The following is a 21,873-nucleotide window of genomic DNA, read 5'->3' on the forward strand; positions in this document are numbered from 1 at the left end:
GGACGATGCTCTTGTAGACTCTGGTCGTGCAATCCCCTGCTCGTGCAGTTAAAACTGATCAAAGGGCCAGAAGGCCCTAGGGGAACTTGTCTGTCAGATATCGCTTTGGCACTGGAACACTTTTGACTTTTCTAAGAGTTGGAGTGGCATCCAATGACACTTGGAATGATAGCGAGATCTAACCTAGATGTCACCTATAGTGAATGGGGAATAGCCACTGTCGCTAGTGAGAGGTAAACGGGACTCAGGTACCTGCCTATTGAACACTAGAACCTCAACCTCAGGGGGCTATGTGTATTGTTTCTGTATGCTGTATTTGTGTTCATATATAAATACTACTTTTGTCATAAAAGACAGTACTGAACTGGACAATCATTTATTGCTGTTATTGAAAGTACTTTGTGTTGTGAGTCTGTGTATCTACCTACCGGTGAGAATCCTTGGACTGCTCGACCCGCACTATCACTGAGTCAAATGCTGAAAGGGTACTTGGCCCAATTACTCCAATCCGGCCCTGGGACATCAGGATTAAAATGCCTCAATCCCCACGGTTTTCACGGTGCTTGCCCCATAGCCATCTGAAAGGGCTATGGGGCCCAGTGAAAGGGGTTCTCACAGAAGTCAACTCTCCTGTGAGTCAGAAATATGTAAATAGACATTACAACCTAACATCAACGAAAGCATTGGGTCTTATTTGAAGTATATGGCTTGATATTCGAAATTAATCGAAGCTGAAAATTCTTATCTGGAGACTGATAAGTCTGGCCCATCTGAAAAGATGGTCTACTCCTTACTAAGCTCTAGTATCTCACTGTTTATCATTTGGTGAGGATCCTTGCATCTAGTAAACTAAGATCTTCCAACAAACTTGCTTCTTCTATCAGCCACAAGGTACCCTCCATAATGTTCTCCAGGACTGTTCTGGAATAATCTCCAGAAAATGAATATGAAGTAGAAACAAGGAGAAACAGGTCTGTGTTCTAATTCAACCAAACTTGCATGGTGGACAGTGATACCAAATGCGTTGGAGTGAAAAGGGAATCTCCATTTGTCTTCCGCTTTACCTCCCGACAAGGAGCTTAATATATTTGATTCTTCTCAAAAGATAGTCTCCTCAAACAGTGGTCTGGTGTACCATAAACTACCATCTCTACATTGACTTTGTTGAAAATTCTTTCCTGACACACTTAAGGTAGAATCATGACTGAAAAGAGGGGAGGGCTACCTGCAGCTCTATTTTTATTTGTCTGCTCCAGGTATGTCATTGACAATCGCCACAAGGAGGCAGGCATGTCTGATATGATTTTTTCTTCATAGCGATTCTCAAGATACGATAGCCGCAGGAGATAATTTCACATAAGATATATAGGAATCACCTAGATTGTTAGCTTTTATCTAGAAAAACCTTGCATAATTGTGGCTCTCGAAGGCCAGTGATGCTCACAGTGTCTCTTCCTTGCACTATGTTTTGCTTAATAGATGGGAATGTACGGAGACAGTGTTTACTAAGGAAAATTTACTCTTTTCATGTTTAACTTTTTCACTGCCAATCTTTGATCATCTTTATTCCTTTGTTGTGCTACTGGGCATATTTCTGTTTTAAACGTTTACGATCAAGTTTAGTACATATTAAAGTCCATGTGAGGCAGCTTTCAATTTCAGAACTTAAGGTTGGGTGCACAGGTAACAAAAAAATGTTGGGTGGGAGTATGCACAGTGAAGGTTGGGTACATGCAACGAAGCAGATGGCAATGCTTCCAGTGCAGCCACAAGCTCGGGCACGATTCCCAGGAGTTGATAGTAGAAGATAACCTCTAACCAAAAGTACCACGGACAGCAAAAGTAAATAGTCTAAACTTCTTGAGAGGTGTTGAGGAATGTGAATATAAGAAAAGTGGAGCTTGAATCTTACGGTATATGCTTTTGCCACTGGGCCTGGACATGCTGGGTGATGTCTTCAAGTCAGCTTCTCCAGATGAAAGTCCACTACTACACAGAGGATTAAGATCACATTGTGTCAGAGATCAACCGTTAAGAAATAGGGTCCACCAATGTGCCGCCACTTATCTAGCCATGCAATAACAGTCATAAATATGGAAAGCCACAGATCTGCACCTACATCTATTATTTAAATGCAATCCAGCAAAATTTCAAAACATTGCCAACCAACTATTCATTGGCCATAGTCCTTCGCAAAGAAGTAGTCACTTGATTTCACCACCACAACGGAAGTATGAATTTAATTTACTTGATTCACTTGGGATTGTGTCCATGCCCTCTGAAGTATATGGGGGCACACAGTTTAAAATGTTGAAGAAGACAGTTTCACTTTGTGATTTCTGATAGTCCTCTAGAGGTTTTCAATAAGGGTGACCATTCAGTCATAATCGACAGAGGCAGTTAACATAGTTTTTTATCCCACCAGACTGTGATGTACATTATTTTTGGAAAACAATAGACAAAGAGTAAAGCTCAACTATGATATCCTTGATGTGGCCATATCATCTTCAATATTTACATCAGATCGCTCTTAGAACCCCAGGCACAGAGTCATTCTTCACTGCTTTGAAGATGATGCATAATCTTAAAATAATAAATACTCACATCCCTTCACCACTTTTCTCTTGTGATTTCCCTTGGCCTCTCCTTACTTCTCCTGTTCTTTTACTCCCTTGCATGTTACTTCCTTCTGTTACTCCTGTTCTTGCCTGTCTTTTCACCTTTATTACCACTCCACCCTCTCTTGTTCTATTGTTGCCACTCAGATCTTTCACTTCTCTTACTCCTATTCCATCCTTTCTTCAGGCCAGTTCCCTGACTACTCCCTTTTCCAGATCCGTCCTTTCTAATTGTGTGCTACCTTCAGCGCTTCAGAACAATCCTGGGGCAACACAAGTGACTCACAAATAACCAACAAGACAGCATATTATTTTATCTTTTATTCCATCCTCTTTCCCTCCTCCCATTATATGCCCCCCTTCTTTTAGCTGATCCGGATTTCATCCCCTTCTATATTCTTCCACTTAGGCCTTCCTTAGTTGCACCCCTTAAGTTGTGGCCCTGACTTAAACTCTATTTTGCACAGCGGTCACAATCACAAGTAGTAACGAAAAATGTGGAACTCTTCAGATTTCCCCCTCTTTAAATTGACCTAACAAACCTGACGAAATCTATCCGGAGAATAATTCCAAGGAAATACTGAACATGCTTGTTGGAGCAGAATCTTCATGTTATGCCCCATTTTAGGGTTCCACCTGCGATTCGATCTATTAATGGCACCTAGTGAATTCCAACCCCTGGGGTGCTGGACTTCACAGGGTGCAATAAAGAGCATCAAAGTTTCTAGGGCACACTTAATCCAGACCCTCCACTCTGCACTCTCCTCATTGGCTCTCTCCCGTTCCTGCTGTACCTCTCAGGCTCCGCCCTTTCCTTTCTAGCATACTCTCTCTTTACTCCTCTTCACAACCAATGATGAGGAGGCATTTGAGACTCGAATATTCTGGGGCCTGGGGTCAGCAACGGTGGCTGCTGCTGCATTGGCTAGGAACAGGAGACGGGTAGTTTACCATTTGAAATGCTCTGCAGTGTTCAACGTCAACACAGCCTTATAGAGTGGAGCACCTCTGGACACATTTAATGAAAGTGAAAGGTGCGTTTTAGGAAACGTTCTCAGTGAAAAGGGAGTCGAGTGTACTAACTGCTTAAATGAAAGGTTAAGTAGTTAACTGCTTAAGTAAAGATTGGAAAAAAATTGGAAGTGATAAATTTACCACAAAGCAACGGGTCCTCACTGAAGGCAGACTTTTTACTTTCAGTTTTATATAGCTCGAACTCGACCCGAAGGTATTTAAGAATGAGCACCCGTTACATGTATTCTGGTGCGTACGGTGACGCTGAGGCTCGAACCTGGCTTCCCAGTTCTAAAGTCGGCAGCTCTGGCCATTATGCCAAATCTTCTGTGCTGCTTTTTCTGAGTGCGGCCACAGTCTATGTTGATGTCTATGAAGTTGAGGTTTCTTCTGCAAATACACCACTCCTCTCTGAGTTTGCCTGCTTATACTTTTAGGTTGAGCCTATCATGCGCTGCTCGCTCTGCAAGACTGCTGTAGAAGAGTATGGGAGAGAAGCCAGCGGGCACTTTTCGACCATATTTGTCATTGGCTTGTGTCATTGTCTTTCGTAAATGCTGCCTTCGGATACGTTAATAGGCTTGTTAGTCCCTCCTTAGTACGGCCTTGTCTTCATTTGTAACCTCCTATGGCTCCTGGTCCCTTTACTATGGTTGTTACACGGGACCTACTATTTAGTCTGTAAGCACTATTTACTTTATTGAGTTTCTCTTACTGCAGGCCGGACATGCGCTGCTTCAGCTGAAACCGCTTGTGTTTCTTTAAGCAGCGCAGCCGCCCCCTTAACACGGACGCCTGCTTTCAATCACTTTAACACAGCATTATCTTGTGTCTGTTTCAACCCCCCAAAGTAAAATGGATTTAGAAATGATTCGTGAATTAAGTCATGTGAATTACAGGTGGCCCAAAATCGTGTGCTAATCTGTGTTACATGTCATCCGCACTAAAGCCACCTGACAGGGTTGTTTGCAAAAGCCTGTTTTATTAACAATAACAACACCACCACCAATACCACCACCAACACAACCACCACCACAACCAATACCACCACCTCCACAAATAACACCATCACCAATCTAATACCACCAATACCAATACCACCGCCAATACCAATACCACCACCAACAATACCTCCACCACCACCAATAACACCACCACCAATACCACCACCACACATACCACCATCACCAATACCACCAATACCACCACCACCACCACCAATATCACCACCACCACCTCCACCAATACCACCACCACCTATACCAATACCACCACCACCAATGCTAAGACCACCAATACCAAATACCGCCATCACTAATATCACAACCAATATTACCACCAATACTGCCACCAATACCACCACCACTAATACCACCACCAATATCACCAATACCACCAATAGAACCACCACCAACAATACCACCACCACCAAAGCAACCACCAATTTACCACCAATACCACTACCATCAATATCACCACCACCAATATCACCACCACCAATACCAATACCACCACCACTCCGATACCACTATCAATACCACCACCACCAATATCACAAATACCACCACCACCAATACCATCAGCAATACCACCACCACCATTACCACCACCGCTACAAGGGCACCCACACCTGTGAACAAAGACCAGCTTCGCTCTTATTTGGGGTTCGTAGAGTACTACTCCAAGTTTGTTAGCAACTTTTCCAGCAAAACTGCTTTCATGTGTAATTTGTTAAAAAAGAACGTTAAATATGTGTGGGATGATGACTGTAATAACAACTTTGAGTCAATCAAACAAGAAATTGTACACGCTGGTCCTCTTAAACTCTTCAACATTAATGATCGATGTACCATATCTACTGATGCAAGCAATGTTGGTCTAGGGGCAGTTCTTATGCAAAAAAGAGGTGATGGTCGGGAGGAGACCACAGCTTTTGCTTCGAGAATGTTAAGAGGTGCTGAAAGCACCTAGTCGACCATTGATAAAGAAGCTTTAGCCATGTGGTGGGGTCAAGAATTTTTTGTGGGGTAGTGAATTTATGAGGACGGATCATAAGGCCTTAATTGATCTTTTTACCACTAAAGGGGGTGGCAGGGCAACGCCTCGCATCTCTAAATGGCAATACAGATTGCATGAGTTCCGCTATTGCCTTGAGTATGTGGCTGGTGCTAAGAATCATGTTGGTGATTGCTTGTCCAGATTACCCCTTTTATGTGTTGAGGATGTGTTGGCACATGATGATTTGGAAATGGTTTGTGCAGTTTGTCCTTTGGAGAACACTATTGGTGGTGCTCTATTCGAACAAGAGTGGCTGGATGGTACATCTGAGGATGCTGTGGTCATGAAGGTCATCGACCTTTTCGCTGGAGTGTGGCCCAGTGACAAAGATTGCCCCTCTGAGTTAGTTCCCTACAAAAGGGTTTGTGAAGAGTTATCTGTGGTTGATGGAGTATTGAGGAGAAGTGGTTTGTTAGTGTTCCCATGTCTATAAGCAGTCTTCACCTTTATTTTCTGTTCTCCATGCTTCATGAGTTCTCGTCGCTGTTTCCTGGTGTGTTTCCCTTCCTGCGCTCCACATGAGTGTGTTCTCCTGGTGAAGAACCCGATGCTTTGGAAGGATTTGGCTATTCTCCATTGATCATCGCGAAACCGCTTGCTCGGCGTCATTTGGTGTCCGCGCGGTGCCAGGTAGGCTTGCGCACCGTTGCCTGGACACAAACCTCTGTCTCCTACTTTAGTGTGGCTACGTCCGTACGGCCATGACGTCAGATGCTTGCGGATAGGTCTGACGTACTAGCAGTCATCTTGTAATGGGTCGTCCCTCAACGCTGCACTTCCCGTGATCGGTCCTTCTGGGCCACGTCAGAATTTATGAATTGTGCATTCGGTGATGCTTTGCTCTTGCTTCTAAATATTGTGTGTGCCACGTTCATTTCAATGCAGCACATCCGGTGATGCACACACCATTTATTTTTCAATCACTTGTGTTACAGCGGACCCAGTGATCCCCTCAGTGTCATTCCACAGTCCCTGTGCTTCAAAGTTGCACTCATCTGAAATGTATTCTTCGGTGATGCGCTCACCCTGTCATCCACATTCCTGAGCCATACTTCATTGCGCATCCGGTGATGCGCACACCATCTAGTTATCTTGTCTAGCGTCCTTCAGGTCCCAGCAGCAACTGACATGCAGCGGACTCTCATTCTAGAGTGGTATCCCTTGCCACCAATACCAATACCACCACCACCAATACCAATACCACCACCAATACCAATACCACCACCACCAATACCACCACCAACACAAATATCACCACCAATGCCAATACCACAACCACCAATTCCACCACCACCCTCAATACCCCCACCACCAATAGCACCACCACCAATACCACCACCAATACCACCACCCCAAAACTACCAATACCACCACCACCAATACCACCACCCCAAAACCACCAATACCACCACCAACAATGCCAATACCACGACCACCAATACCACCAGTACCACCACCAGCAATGCCAGTACCACCACCAGCAATGCCAATACCACCACCAGTATCACCACCACCAATACAACCACCACCAATATCACCACGACCAATATCACCACCAATACCACCAACACCAATGCCACCACCACCAATACCACCACCACCAATACCACCACCAATGCCAATACCTCCACTAATAAATACCACCACCACCAATACAGTAACAACAATACCAATACCATTATCACCAATACCCCACCAATATTACCATCAATACCTCCACGAATACCACCATCAATAACACCACTGATACCACCACCACTAATAGCACCACCACCACCAATACCGCTACCAATACAATCAATACCACCACCAATATCACCACCAGCAATACCACCACCACCAATACCACCACCACAAATACCACCAATTCCACCACGAATACTACCACCAATACCACCACCACCAATACCACCACCACTAATACCAATACCACCATCAATACCAATACCACCACCAATACCACCACCACCATTACCGCCACCACCACCAATACCACCACCACCACCAATACCACCAATACCATCACCCCCAATACCAATACCACCACCATCAATACCAATACCACCACCAATACCACCACCACCAATACCATCAATACCACCACAACCACCAATTCCACAACCCATAGCAAAACCACCAATACCACCAATACCACCACCAACAACACCAATTCCACCACCACTACCACCACCACCACCACCACCACCACCACCACCAATACCGCCACCAATACCACCAACAGCACCAATATCTAACATTTTAGTGCACTTTTTTAGGGCACTGTTTGCCCACAACACCACGTTAGACTTTTAATTAAGTTGCAATTTATGAAGATATTTTCCTTCTCAAAGTCAAAAAATGAAGGTGGTGGCCTCTTGCTAGCACATCTACATAGACAAATACCACTTGAAGCGCAGGATAATTTACAAATGTTCAGTGACACAGATTCAACACGTCCGGATGAAGGATACTCCTTGACAATTCACTTGTAGAGTCGTAACAACTATTAGTTGTTGTCAGTTTTTTCTGCTCGTAGATCACTGAGCATCATTACATCCTGCAAATTTAAGAATCATAGAGATAGCAACAATTTGTATTTGAAGTAGTGCGTTTTGCTAATTTCCTTTTGTAACATACGGAGAGCGCATTCATGACAGCCTATGATTGAATGTATGAATGCTGTCATGTGATTTGTCTGTAGAGTGAACTATGTTGTTTTACTTGAACATTCTGATAATTTGGGGGGTGGGGTGAGGTTCAAATATTTTATATACAAATAAGATATTTGAATGAATTATTTTTACACTAATATTTGATTTCTTTCATGCACGTTTTAAGAGATTTTTTTCTAAAAATGAATAGCACAATGAATTATTCTATTTACCTGTACTAACTTAAGTGAGCAGGGCACCTGGGCCATGGCGAGAGGGCTTGGCTGCTACCAGCCTGCTTCCCACTGCCCCATGCAAAGTGAGGACTGAGCCTGAGCATTACAAGTAGGAGGTGTAGCCTAACGACCAGAGCTGCTGACTAAACCTGAACATGGGGAACCAGGTTCGAGTCACCTCATCGGTTTAACATCCTTTGATTCTGGCAAGCCATTAAATCTCTATATGTCTCATATTCAAAATCTGACCTTGTGTAAGGAAATGTGATGTCCAAAAAAATACTGTGATCCCTTTGGTCAAAGTTCGTGCTATATAAAACAGCAAAATAAAAAGAAACATCCTTGGTAGCTCTATTTCCGGTCCTTCATCATTTTGTTGATTTCTGAACTCTTTGCCGATGGGGAGTTTGGGGCGTTTCCATGCAGCACTAGTCAACAAATTGCTGTAAGTAACTATAATTCGCAGAGCAGCAGCAATCAACCACTTGCTGTAAGTAACTATTATTCCCAGAGCGGCAGCAATCAAACACTTAACTCTAAGTAACTATCATTCTCAAATCAGCAGCACCAGTCAACCACTTGCTCTAAGTAACTATCATTCTAAGACAGCAGCATTAGTCAACCACTTGCTCTAATTAACTATCATTCTCAGAGTACCAGCACCAGACAACCGCTTGCTCTAAGTAACCATAATTCGCGGAGCAGCAGCAATCAACCACTTGCTCTAACTATCATTCGCAGAGCAGCAGCAATCAACCACTTGCTCTAACTATCATTCGCAGAGCAGCAGCAATCAACCACTTGCTCAAAGTAACTATCATTAACAGAGCAGCAGCAATCAACCACTTGCTATAAGTAACCATCATTCGCAGAGCAGCAGCAATCAATCACTTGCTCTAACTATCATTCGAAGAGCAGCAGCATTCAACCACTTGCTCTAAGTAACTATCATTCACAGAGCAGCAGCAATTAACCACTTGCTCTAACTATCATTCGAAGAGCAGCAGCAATTAACCACTTGCTCTAACTATCATTCGAAGAGCAGCAGCAATTAACCACTTGCTCTATCATTCGCCGAGCAGCCGCAATCAACCACTTGCTCTAAGTAAATATCGTTCGCAGAGCAGCAGCAATCAACCACTTGCTCTATCATTCGAAGAGCAGCAGCAATCAACCACTTGCTCTATCATTCGAAGAGCAGCAGCAATCAACCACTTGCTCTAAGTAACTATCATTCACAGAGCAGCAGCAATCAACCACTTGCTCTATCATTCGAAGAGCAGCAGCAATCAACCACTTGCTCTAAGAAACTATCATTCTCTGCACAATGCATCTTTTATAGGAGCAAAATGAGCATTTGGACACAGGCCGAGGCCATGTAAGGGTGACGAGAGGGAGGAGTTAAAAAGTAGACTAGATTGATAATGTGGTAACAGCAATTATGTTCCACAACAAACTACCAAAATCATTACCTGACTTGATTATGCAATCAACTCTAACATCAACAATCTGCTTGCTCAAACATTAAAAGAACTTAAGAACTGATAACCCCATAATCATGCTTCCTGCTGGTTACATGATGATGTGAATAGCTAGTCTCTGATACCTAAAGTTTCCAACAGGAAGCCATCTTCCTGCTTACAGGGGAAAACAGATCCAAGCCAATCACCACACTGCCTGAAATGTGCAACTCATGCCCTCTAGACATCCAGAGGAGGCCCTTCCTTGCCGTCCAATGGTCGTATTGCTGAAACTCCCCCCCCCCCCCCATCACTATTTGCATTTTGTCTCCAGCCTTTTACTATTCTGAAAAAACGGTGAAATACTTATGGTTTATATTCAACACTGCAGACACTCTGCTCTGCCTTACTGGCCCACTTCATGTTGTCCCATGACGTCATGGAGTGGAACAGCAGACATGGAGAAAATGTGCTGAGGCTGCTCAGCGTGCAATGGGCTCTCAATAAATACCCTGCTAGGTACGGGCATATGACATTCAACAGATACCACAGCTGGCATATGGTGGCTTAGTGTAATACACTCTCAGAGGTATACTTACTCGTACATGGTGCTGTCTCTGTATCTACCGTACTGATTCATCTTCTTCGATACCTTGGAACTGAAAATATTATATGTTAGATTCCCAGGTTTGGACAGTTCGCTCACCCAAAGAACCTCCCACATCCTGCGTTAGAGCACCCGCCCCAACCTCGCTGCAGTTTCTGCCATTTTTACATATTTTCTTCAATGTGCCATTCACTTGTCAACCATAAAACACCAGTGCAAGAAATTGGATTAATTATTTAGGATGAGCAAATGGTCACCATAATGAATAATCACAACTCTCTGAGGGTGAACCATTAAGGTCACTCAATTTACTTGAGCTTAAACACTTGGTAGCTATGGTAGAGGGTAGACACGCTTAACTTAAGGCAAGGTGTAATGTATTTATGCAGTACCAAATCAGAAATGAAGTAAAAGCAGGAGAAAAAATAAAAATCCCAAACCAAATTAGAAAAATAGAGTACAATTTAATAAACCAAGAGAAATGAATTTTTAAACTTTTAAGTAAAAAAAACAGCACGAAAGGCAAAAGTGCCAATGATACTCAAAGGTCGCGGTAGAATGTGATTTCAGGCCGACCTCAATGGTTCGCAGGTCAGATTACCAAGCAAGTTCATTCTGGTCAAAGATTGCACCTTCTGCCTACGGGCCAGATGTAGGTAATTTTATTTTACCACTTCTTAAATACCGAATCATACCGATTCGGTATTTAAGAAGTGGTAAAATAGAGGGGGGGAGATGTAGGTATTTCAGAATCGGTAAATACTGAATCGTTAAAATTCGGTATTTACCGATTCGGTAAATACCGATTCGGTAATGCCCATTGATTCTTATGGGCATTGAAGCCCATAGGAATCAATGGGCATTACCGAATCGGTATTTACAGATTCGGTAAATACCGACTTCAGCAAGGGTGCAGGGGGTGTCACTTTGACACCCTCTAGCACCCCAAATACAGGTATGTGTGCCATGTGGCACACAGGCATGCCTTAAGGGCATGTCTGTGTGTCACATGGCACAGGTGTGCATGCACAGATGTGCATGCACACCTGAATTCGGTATTTTACCACCGATTGGGTGGTAAAATACCGAATTCTGAAGGCCTGTAGCACTGTAAACAGTGCTACCTACATCTGGGTTTTACCGAATCTGTAAAATTACCGATTCGGTATTTTACAGATTCGGTAAATTTACCGTTTCGGTAAATTTACAGAATCTGTAAAATATTGGCCCCTACATCTCGAAAACCAATTACCGGTCGGTAACAGCCGATTTCGGCCGTTACCGACCGGTAAAAGCCTATCTACATCTGGCCCTTAGTCTTCTAAGTTCCAACCAACCACATGAGTGCACTTCTAAGGCCCCCAGAACCTCTGGGGAGGCACTTAGAGATTCACAGACTATCAGGCAGAGAGCCCAATAACAGGGTCCAGTCCAGGTCTAGTTGCTACTGGTCGGTTGGACACTTCCAGGTAAAGACCTCTTGAAGCTTGCTTTATTTCTGTAGCCACACACAAGGTCAGCCAACTGCCCCTTATAAAAGTCCACGTCTTAGACCTGGGTACAAGAGAGAGTAGATCCTTTCTGGTCACAGTCAGCGGGTCCAGCTGTCTTCTGATCTTCTGCAGGTACAGATAGTGTTTTGCAATGGATACCTTCAGGTGCCACATTTATACCTGCCACTAGATGCAGGTGTCTCCTGGCCTCTTCCTAACCAAAGGGGTAACAGTTCCCAGGCCCTGACCTACCTATTTTACAGCAGTTCCTTTTTGCTTTACTGCAAATAGCCCAAAAATACAATGTGTCAGGGCAAATCCAAGATGGTGAAGGTCTTTGGTCACACTAAACTTGGCTTCTGAGGATTGGGGTGTGAGTCGGGAGAGTACTAAGGTAATTCCAGTGTCCTGCCACATCTAACACTAAAATCCAGTTTGAAGCTGTCACTGTACTCACAACAAACCCAGAGACAGAAGTCTGGTAGGTCAAAGTCAGGGTCCTTCAGCAACTAGACGGGAAAGACACAAAAATTGTCTTAGAATCCTGTTTTCTCCCTTTCAACTATACCCCAAGTGTAACATGTGACTCAAAACACCTGTCAAGCAGGATTTGTGAAAAGGAGGCACACAGCCCCCACCCTGCATATTCTGTTGAACTCGGGAGTCATCACTGACCATTCAGGTCAGCCTATTGTTTCCTCCAGGAGGTATTTAACACCCTTTTCACACCTATTCAAGGTTAATCCCTGGCTGGGAACTCCAGGCGTTTATGTTAATTAGCCTTCTCACAGTTCAGGCAGGTAAAGGGTAACTTTTTTAAAGTTACCTTTCCGTAATATTTATTTTTAAAAATCTGTTTTCACCACTGAACAGGATTTTTAATAGCCAATACAAATTGTTGTTTAATTGTTTTGCTAGCCAGTCCCTTTTCAAAATGAGCAGTATAGCAGATAGTTTTATTTATTTTACACTTTGATTTTCTACATAGGTCAGGTAGCCCTGCGACTGTGAAAATAACTTTTCAGGCCTTGTCATAGCTGGGACTTAGTAATAATAATTTTCTACATGCCTTACTTGTAAACACCATGCAACCTACTTTAGGGGCATCAATACTTGCCTAGGGGGTGACTTAATGTACAAAAGGGAGGTTTTCATCTGTGAAAACATTTTATTTTAACAAGTCGTCCTGCAGGTTACAATACAGCAGTCAGGCTACACAGGATAGGCCTGAAGCCATGTTTGCACTGCAACTGCAGTGAACGGCACAATAAGTGCTGCAGTCAATAAGTTGCATATTCATGTCCTGGGTGTGCTTCATACTTCATATACTAGCGACATATAGGCAAGTAAAATGTTTCAATGATGAATGAGCCAAATTAACCATGTTTGAGTGGGGGCACAGGCACTTTCATACTGGTAAGCAGGGGAAAAGCACAGAGTTTTACAGGCAGCAAAAATATGGGATCCAGCAAAAGGCCAAAATTCCAGGGTGACCATGCAGAAAAGGCTGATTTCTGACAGCCAGAATTTATATACTCAGTCATAATGTGACGTTTTAAGAGAGACCTAAAGTAAAATGTCAGTGGAAAGGATGCAGTGACATGGGTACGTTTCAGAGACCCCTTCCTGTTTAACAGTTTTTCTGATTTTTGAGCCTCATACGTGGTTTACTGCCAGCCATCTCCTAAAACAGTATAGGTACATGATATCTCTGTGATGAATGACAGAGAATGTGGAAATGGATCTCAGTCGCAATGTAGTGAACTCAGACATCCTGGAATACCTCCGTTCTGTATTATCCTATGGGTCTCCCTGAATCCTGTACAGTTTCCTTCCCGGGATCTCGTGACACAAGGCGAATGACTGTACAATCAATCAATCAGAGCATTTGTAGAGCGCACTACTCAGCCGTGAGGGTCTCAAGACGCTAAAGGGGGGGTGGAGGGTGCTGCTACTGCTTGAACAGCCAGGTCTTGAGAAGTCTCCTGAAGTTTAGCAGGTCCTGGGTCTGCCGCAGGTGGATATGGAGGGTGTTCCATGTCTTGGCGGCGAGGTGGGAGAATGATATGCTGCCGGTGGTCATTCTATAGATGCGTGAAATGGTGGCGAGGGTGAGGGCGAGGTCAGCGGAGCGAAGCTGGCGGTTTGGGGTGTAGAAGGTTGAGGTATGCTGGTCCGGCATTGTGAAGTGCTTTGTGAGCGTGGGTGAGGTGCTTGAAGGTGATACTCTTGTTGTCAGGGAGCTAGTGCAGGTCTCTCAGGTGGGCTGTGATGTGGCTGTGGCGGGGGATGTCGAGGATGAGGCATGCGGAGGTGTCTGTATGCGTTGAAGTCTTTTCTGAAGTTTGGCAGTGGATCACGCGTAGAGGGCATTGCCGTAGTACAGTCTGCTGCTGACAAGGTACTGGTTGACCCTCCTTCTGGTCCAGTGGGGATCCATCTGAAGATCTTGTGAAGCATGCGGAGGGTGTTGAAGCGTTGAAGCAGGAGGAGGAGACGGCATTGACTTGTTGGGTCATTGATAGTGATGAGTCCAGGATGAACCCCAGGTTGCGTGCGTGGTTGGTGGGTGTCGTGCAGCTCCCAGCGTGGCCGGCCACCAGAAGTCATTCCAGGTGGAGGGGGTGGAGCGAGGTCAGATTTAGGCGACTGTTCTTCCTTCATTCGGCGACGGCCTTCATTCCTTCGTGGAGGTTGGTTTTGGTGGTAGTGGGGTCCTTGGTGAGGGAAAGGATCAGCTGGGTGTCGTCGTCATATGAGATGATGTTGAGGCCGTGCGATCGGACGATGTTGGTGAGCGGTGCCATGTAGACGTTAAAAAGGGCCGGGCTGAGGGATGATCCTTGGGGTAGGCCGCAGGTGATCTTGGTGGCTTTGGATCGGGTGGGAGGCGGACCCTCTGGGTTCTGCCGGTGAGGAAGGAGGTGATCCAGTCCAGGGCTTTGTCGTGAATCCCTGCGTCGTGGAGGCGAGTGCGTAGGGTGTGGTGGCTGATGGCGTCAAAGGCGGCAGAGAGGTCCAGGAGGATGAGGGCCGCGGTTTTGCGGTTGTCCAGCAGGGTCCTGATGTCGTCGGTGGCAGTGATGAGGGCGGTTTTGGTTCCGTGGTTGCTGCGGAAACCAGATTGGGATGAGTTCAGGGTGTTGTTCTCCTCGAGGAAGCAGGTCAGTTGCCTGTTGACAATCTTCTCAATGACTTCCGCCAGGAACGGGATCAGGGAAATGGGCCGGAAGTTCTTGAGGTCTTTTGGGTCCGCCTTGGGTTTCTTGAGTAGGACGTTGATCTCGGTGTGTTTCCAGCTCTCCGGGAAGGTGACGGGCTCGAAGGATCTGTTGAGGATTTTCCAAAGTTGGGGTGCGATGATGGAGCTCGCTTTGTTGAAGATGTGGTGAGAGCAGGGTTCAGATGGTGAGCCGGAATGGATGGTGTTTATGATTTTGATGGTGTCGTCGTCGTTGACGTGGTTCCAGGAGAGCAGGAGGCCGGTGTAGCTGGGGGGCGGTGAGTCTGAGGTGTCGGCGGCTGTCAGGGGGTCTGGGTGTTGAAGCTGTTGTGGATGTCTGTGATCTTGCGGTGAAAGAAGGTGGCTAAGGAGTCGCAGAGGTCTTGCGACGGCGGGATGTTGTTAGTGCTGGAGCTGGGGTTGGCGAGTTTCTTCACGATGTTGAAGAGCTCTTTGCTGTTGTGCGCATTGTTGTTGATGCGTTCCTTGAAGAAGGTCCTTTTGGCGTACATGAGGAGACGGCGTGAGGACTATGGACATAGAACACAAGATTTGAAAGTGAAATACTCATACGCAGAAAAGGGAGAGTGTTGTGAAAATGGACCCTGCAATTTACAAATTCCCCATGCTGGTGGACCATGTGGGTTGGAATTATCACCACACGACAATAAGTCTAATTGAAGACAGTGAAGCCTTGAAAAAGTTGCATGTTTAGATAATACTGAAGTGACGAAACAAGTGTTGGCTGTCTTGAAGATTCTACAAATAAGAATAAAAGAATGAAGACATGACTATGATCTGTGTATACATTAATGCTGACATACTTGTGCTATTGCTGTCATTTTCTGTGTGAACTTAAATCTAACTTCTGCTAGGGATCAGAACGTACTAGAGCTGCAGCTTTGCCACAGGACTTGGGGAGGTGGGTGGTTCTCTCTACTTTGTAGCACCGTACCAATACAGACCGGGCAAAATACACCTGGTGAACACACACTGTGGGCGCCAGTATCCTATAACAATACCACTATCTCTCTATGTGTCATAAAATGGGGATTTGAATGAGTTGGTGGCGCTTGCCGCTGGTGTTCGAGGGCTGCTTGGTTGTCCGGTGTCTATTTGTGGTGCCACTTCTTCTCGAGTTTACGGCAAGTCTGCTTGAATGCCTGGTGGTCGGTGGTGAACTAGATGGCCTATCTGTCGTTGCGTCTGTTTAAGGGTTTCTTGATCAGGGCGAGAGTGTTGGCCCAGTCTTTGCTCCATTGTCTGAGGTTGCGGGCGGCTGTGTCGGTGTCTGTGGGGTCGGTTGTTGGGTCACGGGCGAGGGTGGTGATTAGCTGGTCTTCAGTGACCTTGTTCCAGCTGCTTTGGGGGATCCGTTGCGAGTGATTGTGCGTGGTGTGTTTCTCGAAAGGAGAAGTAGATGCAGCGGTGGTCGGTCCAGTAGAGTTCGGTGGTGTGGCTGAAGGTGACGTGGTTGCTGGCGGAGAGGATGAGGTCGAGTGTGTGTCTGGCCGAGTGGGTGGGTGTCGTGACGAGCTGTTTGAGTCCGAGGTTGGCAAGGTTGCCAATCAGGGTGGTGGAGTTGCTGTCGTTGGCGTTCTCGAGGTGGAAGTTCAGGTCTCCGAGGAGGATGTAGTCTGTGGATGCAAGGGCGTGCGTGCTGACAACGTCAGTGATGGAGTTGCTGAACTGTGTATGGGGTCCGGGGGGTCTGTAGACGAGGGTTCCTTTGAGGGACATGTTTGGAACGATGAGGATCTGGAATGCAGGTGTTCAGCGGCGCTCAGGGTGTCTTCAGTGCTGGTCAAAATTCTGAGGGTATTCCTGTTGACGATGGCGATTCCTCCTCCTGGTCTGTTTGTGTGGTCCCTGCAGGTGATCTTGTAGCCGTCTGGGATGGCTATGGCAATGTCGGGCACCGAGGAGGGGTTCATCCAGGTCTCCGTCAGGAAGGCGACGTCCGGGAAGGATGAGTTGAGTAGATCCCAGAGTTCGATGGCGTGCTTGTGGACAGAGTGGGTGTCGAGTAGTATGCATCTGTGATGGTTGCGACCTGACCTGGTGGGAGTGGCAGGATGTGCATGTGTTTGGTGGCTGGTGAAGCTGCAGCTCTGGCAGCAAAGGGTCCGTGGGTGAGCTTCGGGGTGGCCTGGAAGCAGGTGGATGATCGGCCGGTGTTGAGTTCGTGGAGGATGTTGGCATTGTATCGGTGTCGGGCATCGTACGCTCGCTGTGGCCAGGGGGTTTAGCACTGGGCGTGGTCCAGGCATGGACTGGCGCAGACGGCTGCCATTTAGAAGGGAAGGTGGGAGGAAGGAGCAGCTGGGAGGCAGATGCAGGAACTAAGGGGTGAGCGAGGGGTCGGGGCTACAGGGGACGCACCAGCGGGAAGGGGAAGTGGCAAAAAAGGCTAAAGGCAAAAAAGAGAGCGCTACAGAGAAAAATAAAGAGCAGAAATAGGCAAATAGAATGAAAAACAGCAGGCAAATAGGGAAACAGAGAAAGCAGAGACAGAATACTGACGGCATGAACTCGCGGCAGCAGTGAGAGTGGGAACACAGGCAGAGTCAGGTGGAGCTGTAAGGCATAGGGAGTGACCTGCCTGGAAACAGCACATGCATGTGAAGCTGATTTTGGGGCAGGTGTATATTAGGTATAGTGAAGTATTATCTCGGTCTATTGGTCGACCTTTCAATGGTCGGAGGGCCGCGGTTTGGAGATGAAATCAGACTGGTAACCGTAACATATAAAATCGATGCGGTGAGCGAAGTGCACACCGCATCCCAAAACACATTGACATTAAAGAAGAATACAAAATAAAAGCACTCGCATGCATTACAATTACATTAAAAATAAAATAAATGCACATACCAGGGCTGCATCCTATGTGTCCTTGCAGTCTATGGCTCTGACGGGCACCAGTGGAAGAGAAAACTTCCCTAACCAATCCAGAGGCTGCTCTCATGCAGCATGAGAGCAGCGCCTGGATTGGGTGGAGAGGGCTTGCTAGATGCTCATTTAGGTCCCGTAGGCCTGTGCTTGGTCTCCACCCATCTGTCCAAGAGAGCTGGGTGGAGACCTGCAAAGTGCAGATGTCACTTTGGCTGGCTCAAGACAGCCTGTCAAACTGACTTGCGCACTTTTGCAGTGTCCGGCCAGCCACGTCACCAGTCCTCCGTGGAGCAGAGGACACGCCCCTCCTTCATCCCAGCTCCTGGGTTGGCTGAAGCCTTCGGCACTCTTTGTGAATAATAAAATGGCACTGAAATAATTGTCATTGCCATTTTATTGTACACATTGCTTGTGTCTCAGTGCCTTAGGCAATACTGGTTTTCAAAGAAGTACCAGCAGCTCCTATTTGTAACATGGCGCTCTTGGGATAGCGAGGCCGAGTGCTCAAGGCTTAATTTTAGTGGTAGTTGTAGGTTAGTTACTCAAATACAATAGGATTCATTCAAATAACCCTCAGTAAATGATAGGATACTGTTTAGTAAAATATAGTTTTTTCTTTACATTACAGATTAATAGAAACAATAAAATTAAGATCAACTAATCAAAACAGAAGGGCCAAGCACCTTTTAAGACTGAAAAAGGCTTGACCAACTTTAGTATTGTACTCCCACTCTCAGTCACTACCCTGGTTAAAATGTTGAGCTCTAGGGATCACGTTAGCTATGGGAAATATTGAACTCAGTAATGCCTCCGGGCTTGGAACTGTGCCTGGGTTTGCTGAGGTCTTATCTATCTATCTAGGGCTGTTGCAAGTGGGTGATGTGGGTAACTGGGATTTCATTACAAGAACAGAGGCTACCATTATGCATATTTCTTTTAATGCAGTCCAAGCAGCTTTATACATCACAAAGTTGAAAGGTTCCAGAACAGAACATTAGAAACAAATAATGGGCATGAGCCAACAAAATTCTGCCTCTTTTAAATGCGGCTCCGAGCAGATACGTTGACTTTATTACTTGATAATAACGGTCTTCACTTTCTATTTTAGGTACTTTTCCTGGTTTATACCCACCCCTGACCTCTTACTACGAGACCGTTCTCCAATGTACAGAGACCTCCTTCCTGCATTTTCCCTAAATTTCACCCCCTGCGTGGACACCCCTACTCTTCCTTACTTATAACCAGCATAATGCCTTTTCTACCAGTACCCTTCTCTTTTGTCTATGCTGCCTTTTAGTCAAGTTTTCTGTAAGTATTGCTCATTTTACGTTTTTTATCATAATTATTGCCATGATCCGTATTCGTGTACGATTTGAAGTAATGTAATGCCAATTGCTTGTTCGCTAACCTTTTCGGGAAATTCTAGCCAAAATTCAGATGAGGGAGTGTTAGATTGATGAACCACACATGAAATAGGTGGAAAGTGGATTTAATGTATACAGCAGAGCAGGTACACAGCCAGACAGGTTAGTAGTCAGGAGTAACTGACTATCTTAGAATACAGCACATAGGAACGCTCTGAGCAGAATGTAGAATGAATATAGTTAAAGCAACATGACATTATTACACAACATAACACATCCCTCTTTGAACAATAAAGAATATAAAGTATAACTTGTGCCCAACACCACCCCCCATCAAACAGAAAGAAAGAGAGTAGATAAAAAAAAACATTACAAGGGAAAATTCTCAGAAATGTAATCTGCTAACCACACGGGAGGCTTTTTCTCACGCCTAGGGTTTCTGAAAGCATGAACCTCAACTTCACATGCAGAATTTGAAGAAGTAGAAGCACCTAAATCAGGTGAAACCTGGCTAGAATTGTCTGAGGCAGGACAGCTGGAAGTGTTTGACGTCTGGAAAGCATTGGAAGCTTTTGGACAAAACAAGTCCTCTAGGTCAAACAAGTCAGAAGACTCTTGAGAGTAAGTTAGACAAGGAGGGATAACCTGAGGAGGAGGACATTTAGCTATTCTTTTGAGGTTCCAAACACGTCCATCAGAAAGGCGAACTGCATTATTTAAGACTTCAACAATTTGCAAAGGTTCATAAAAGCTACTTTCCTCCTTGGAAGGTTTACCAGGTTTCTTGACTCTTACCCATTGACCAACTACCAAGCTAACATCTTTCACCTTGTGCTTTGAGTCATACAACATTTTGCTTTTAAGATGAGAAGCTTGGCTTCTTTCCTTAACGATATCTTCAGACCAATTGACCACACTGGATTTAAACAACCATCCAGGAGTAAACTTAGTGCGCGGATTCCTGCCACGCATAAGTACAAAAGGAGGAAAACCAGTAGCCTCGCAAATAGAGGTTCTGTAGGACCAAACCATTTTTAAAACTTGAGTTTCCCAGTCCTTACTCTTACCAGACATTTGAATTGTACTTTTGATGACGCGGTTAAACCGCTCAACCATGCCATTACTGTTTGGATTATAGAGAGCAGTAGTCTTGTGCTTGATACCTAGTGTATCAAAGTACTCTTTAGCTTTATTAGAGGTAAATTGGACACCATTATCACTGAGTAAAACTGAAGGGATACCCTCCAACGTGAAAGAAGTATCTAAAAACTTTAAAACTGATGTAGTATCAGCTTTGCTCACAACCTTTACACAAGGCCACCTGGAAAATAAGTCCATCAAGACCAAAATGTATTTTTGCTCACTGCCAACAGGACCCATGATATCAATGGCTAAATGTTCCCAAGGAGAACTAGGTGCAGTCATGTTGCCCATAGGAGGCTTACAGACAACTAGAGATTTGTCAGCAGTTTGACATAACTTACAGTTCCTTACAAATTGATCGATTTCAGCATCCATGCCTGGCCACCAAAAAGAGGTTTTAACTGTTCGTTTAGAACGGACTATGCCAAAATGCCCCTCATGGCATAAAGCCATGATGGAGGGTCGCAAAATCTTGGGAGGTATGACTCTTTCTCCAAACCAGATGCTGCCATCTTGAACACTTAAATTTAATCTAACATCCCAAAATGACTTTAAAGGATGCTTACAGTCAACTTTCCTAGGCCAGGATCCAGCTAGATGGGATTTTACTAAAGATAGTTCTTCATCTTTCGCATATTCATCAACCCACTTATGCTTCGAAATGCCTGCACCATCCATGTCTTGTACATAGGCTACTTGAAAGGAGTTCCACAATTCATCCTCACATTCATCTAGTTGCTTAGGCATTCTGGAAAGAAAATCGGCTATACAATTCTCTTTACCAGGGACGAATTCCACTTTGTAACAAAAATCTTGCAGTTTAATAGCAAGTCTGGCAACTCTCGCTGAAGTGTTAACAGTACCTTCAGTGGTCAGGACTCTGAGTAGTGGCTTGTGATCACAGCGCAAAGTAAACTTAGTACCCCATACAAAAGCTCTAAAGTGATTAACAGCCCATACACATGCCAAAGTTTCTTTTTCAATGGTTGAGTATTTTTCTTCTGTGGGCGAAAGTGACCTGGAAGCATAAGCTACAATTTGCTCCTTACCATTCATACCAACTTGGGACAAAACGGAACCCAAACCTTTAATGCTGGCATCGGTGGTGATAATA

At 45.1% G+C, this 21,873-nt stretch overlaps 1 protein-coding gene across 2 annotated transcripts in view; it reads right to left on the reverse strand.

Annotated features, from left to right (window-relative positions):
* Nucleotides 1-21,873, reverse strand: part of EPS8L3 (EPS8 signaling adaptor L3) — a 196,698-nt gene that overhangs the window by 126,813 nt on the left and 48,012 nt on the right. Inside the window, exons 2-3 of one of the 2 annotated variants that reach the window (XM_078644784.1) lie at nt 10,637-10,696; nt 1,913-1,989 (exon numbers count right to left, since the gene is read on the reverse strand). In XM_078644784.1, the coding sequence (XP_078500910.1) occupies nt 1,913-1,989; nt 10,637-10,677 (118 nt within the window). In that variant the 5' untranslated portion in view covers nt 10,678-10,696. Of the gene's footprint in view, nt 1-1,912; nt 1,990-10,636; nt 10,739-21,873 lie in introns of both variants that reach the window. The other variant, XM_078644786.1, reaches the window with a different exon arrangement.

This window comes from Lissotriton helveticus, chromosome 5_1 (genome assembly GCF_964261635.1).
Source record: "Lissotriton helveticus chromosome 5_1, aLisHel1.1, whole genome shotgun sequence".
Lineage (NCBI taxonomy): Eukaryota > Metazoa > Chordata > Amphibia > Caudata > Salamandridae > Lissotriton > Lissotriton helveticus.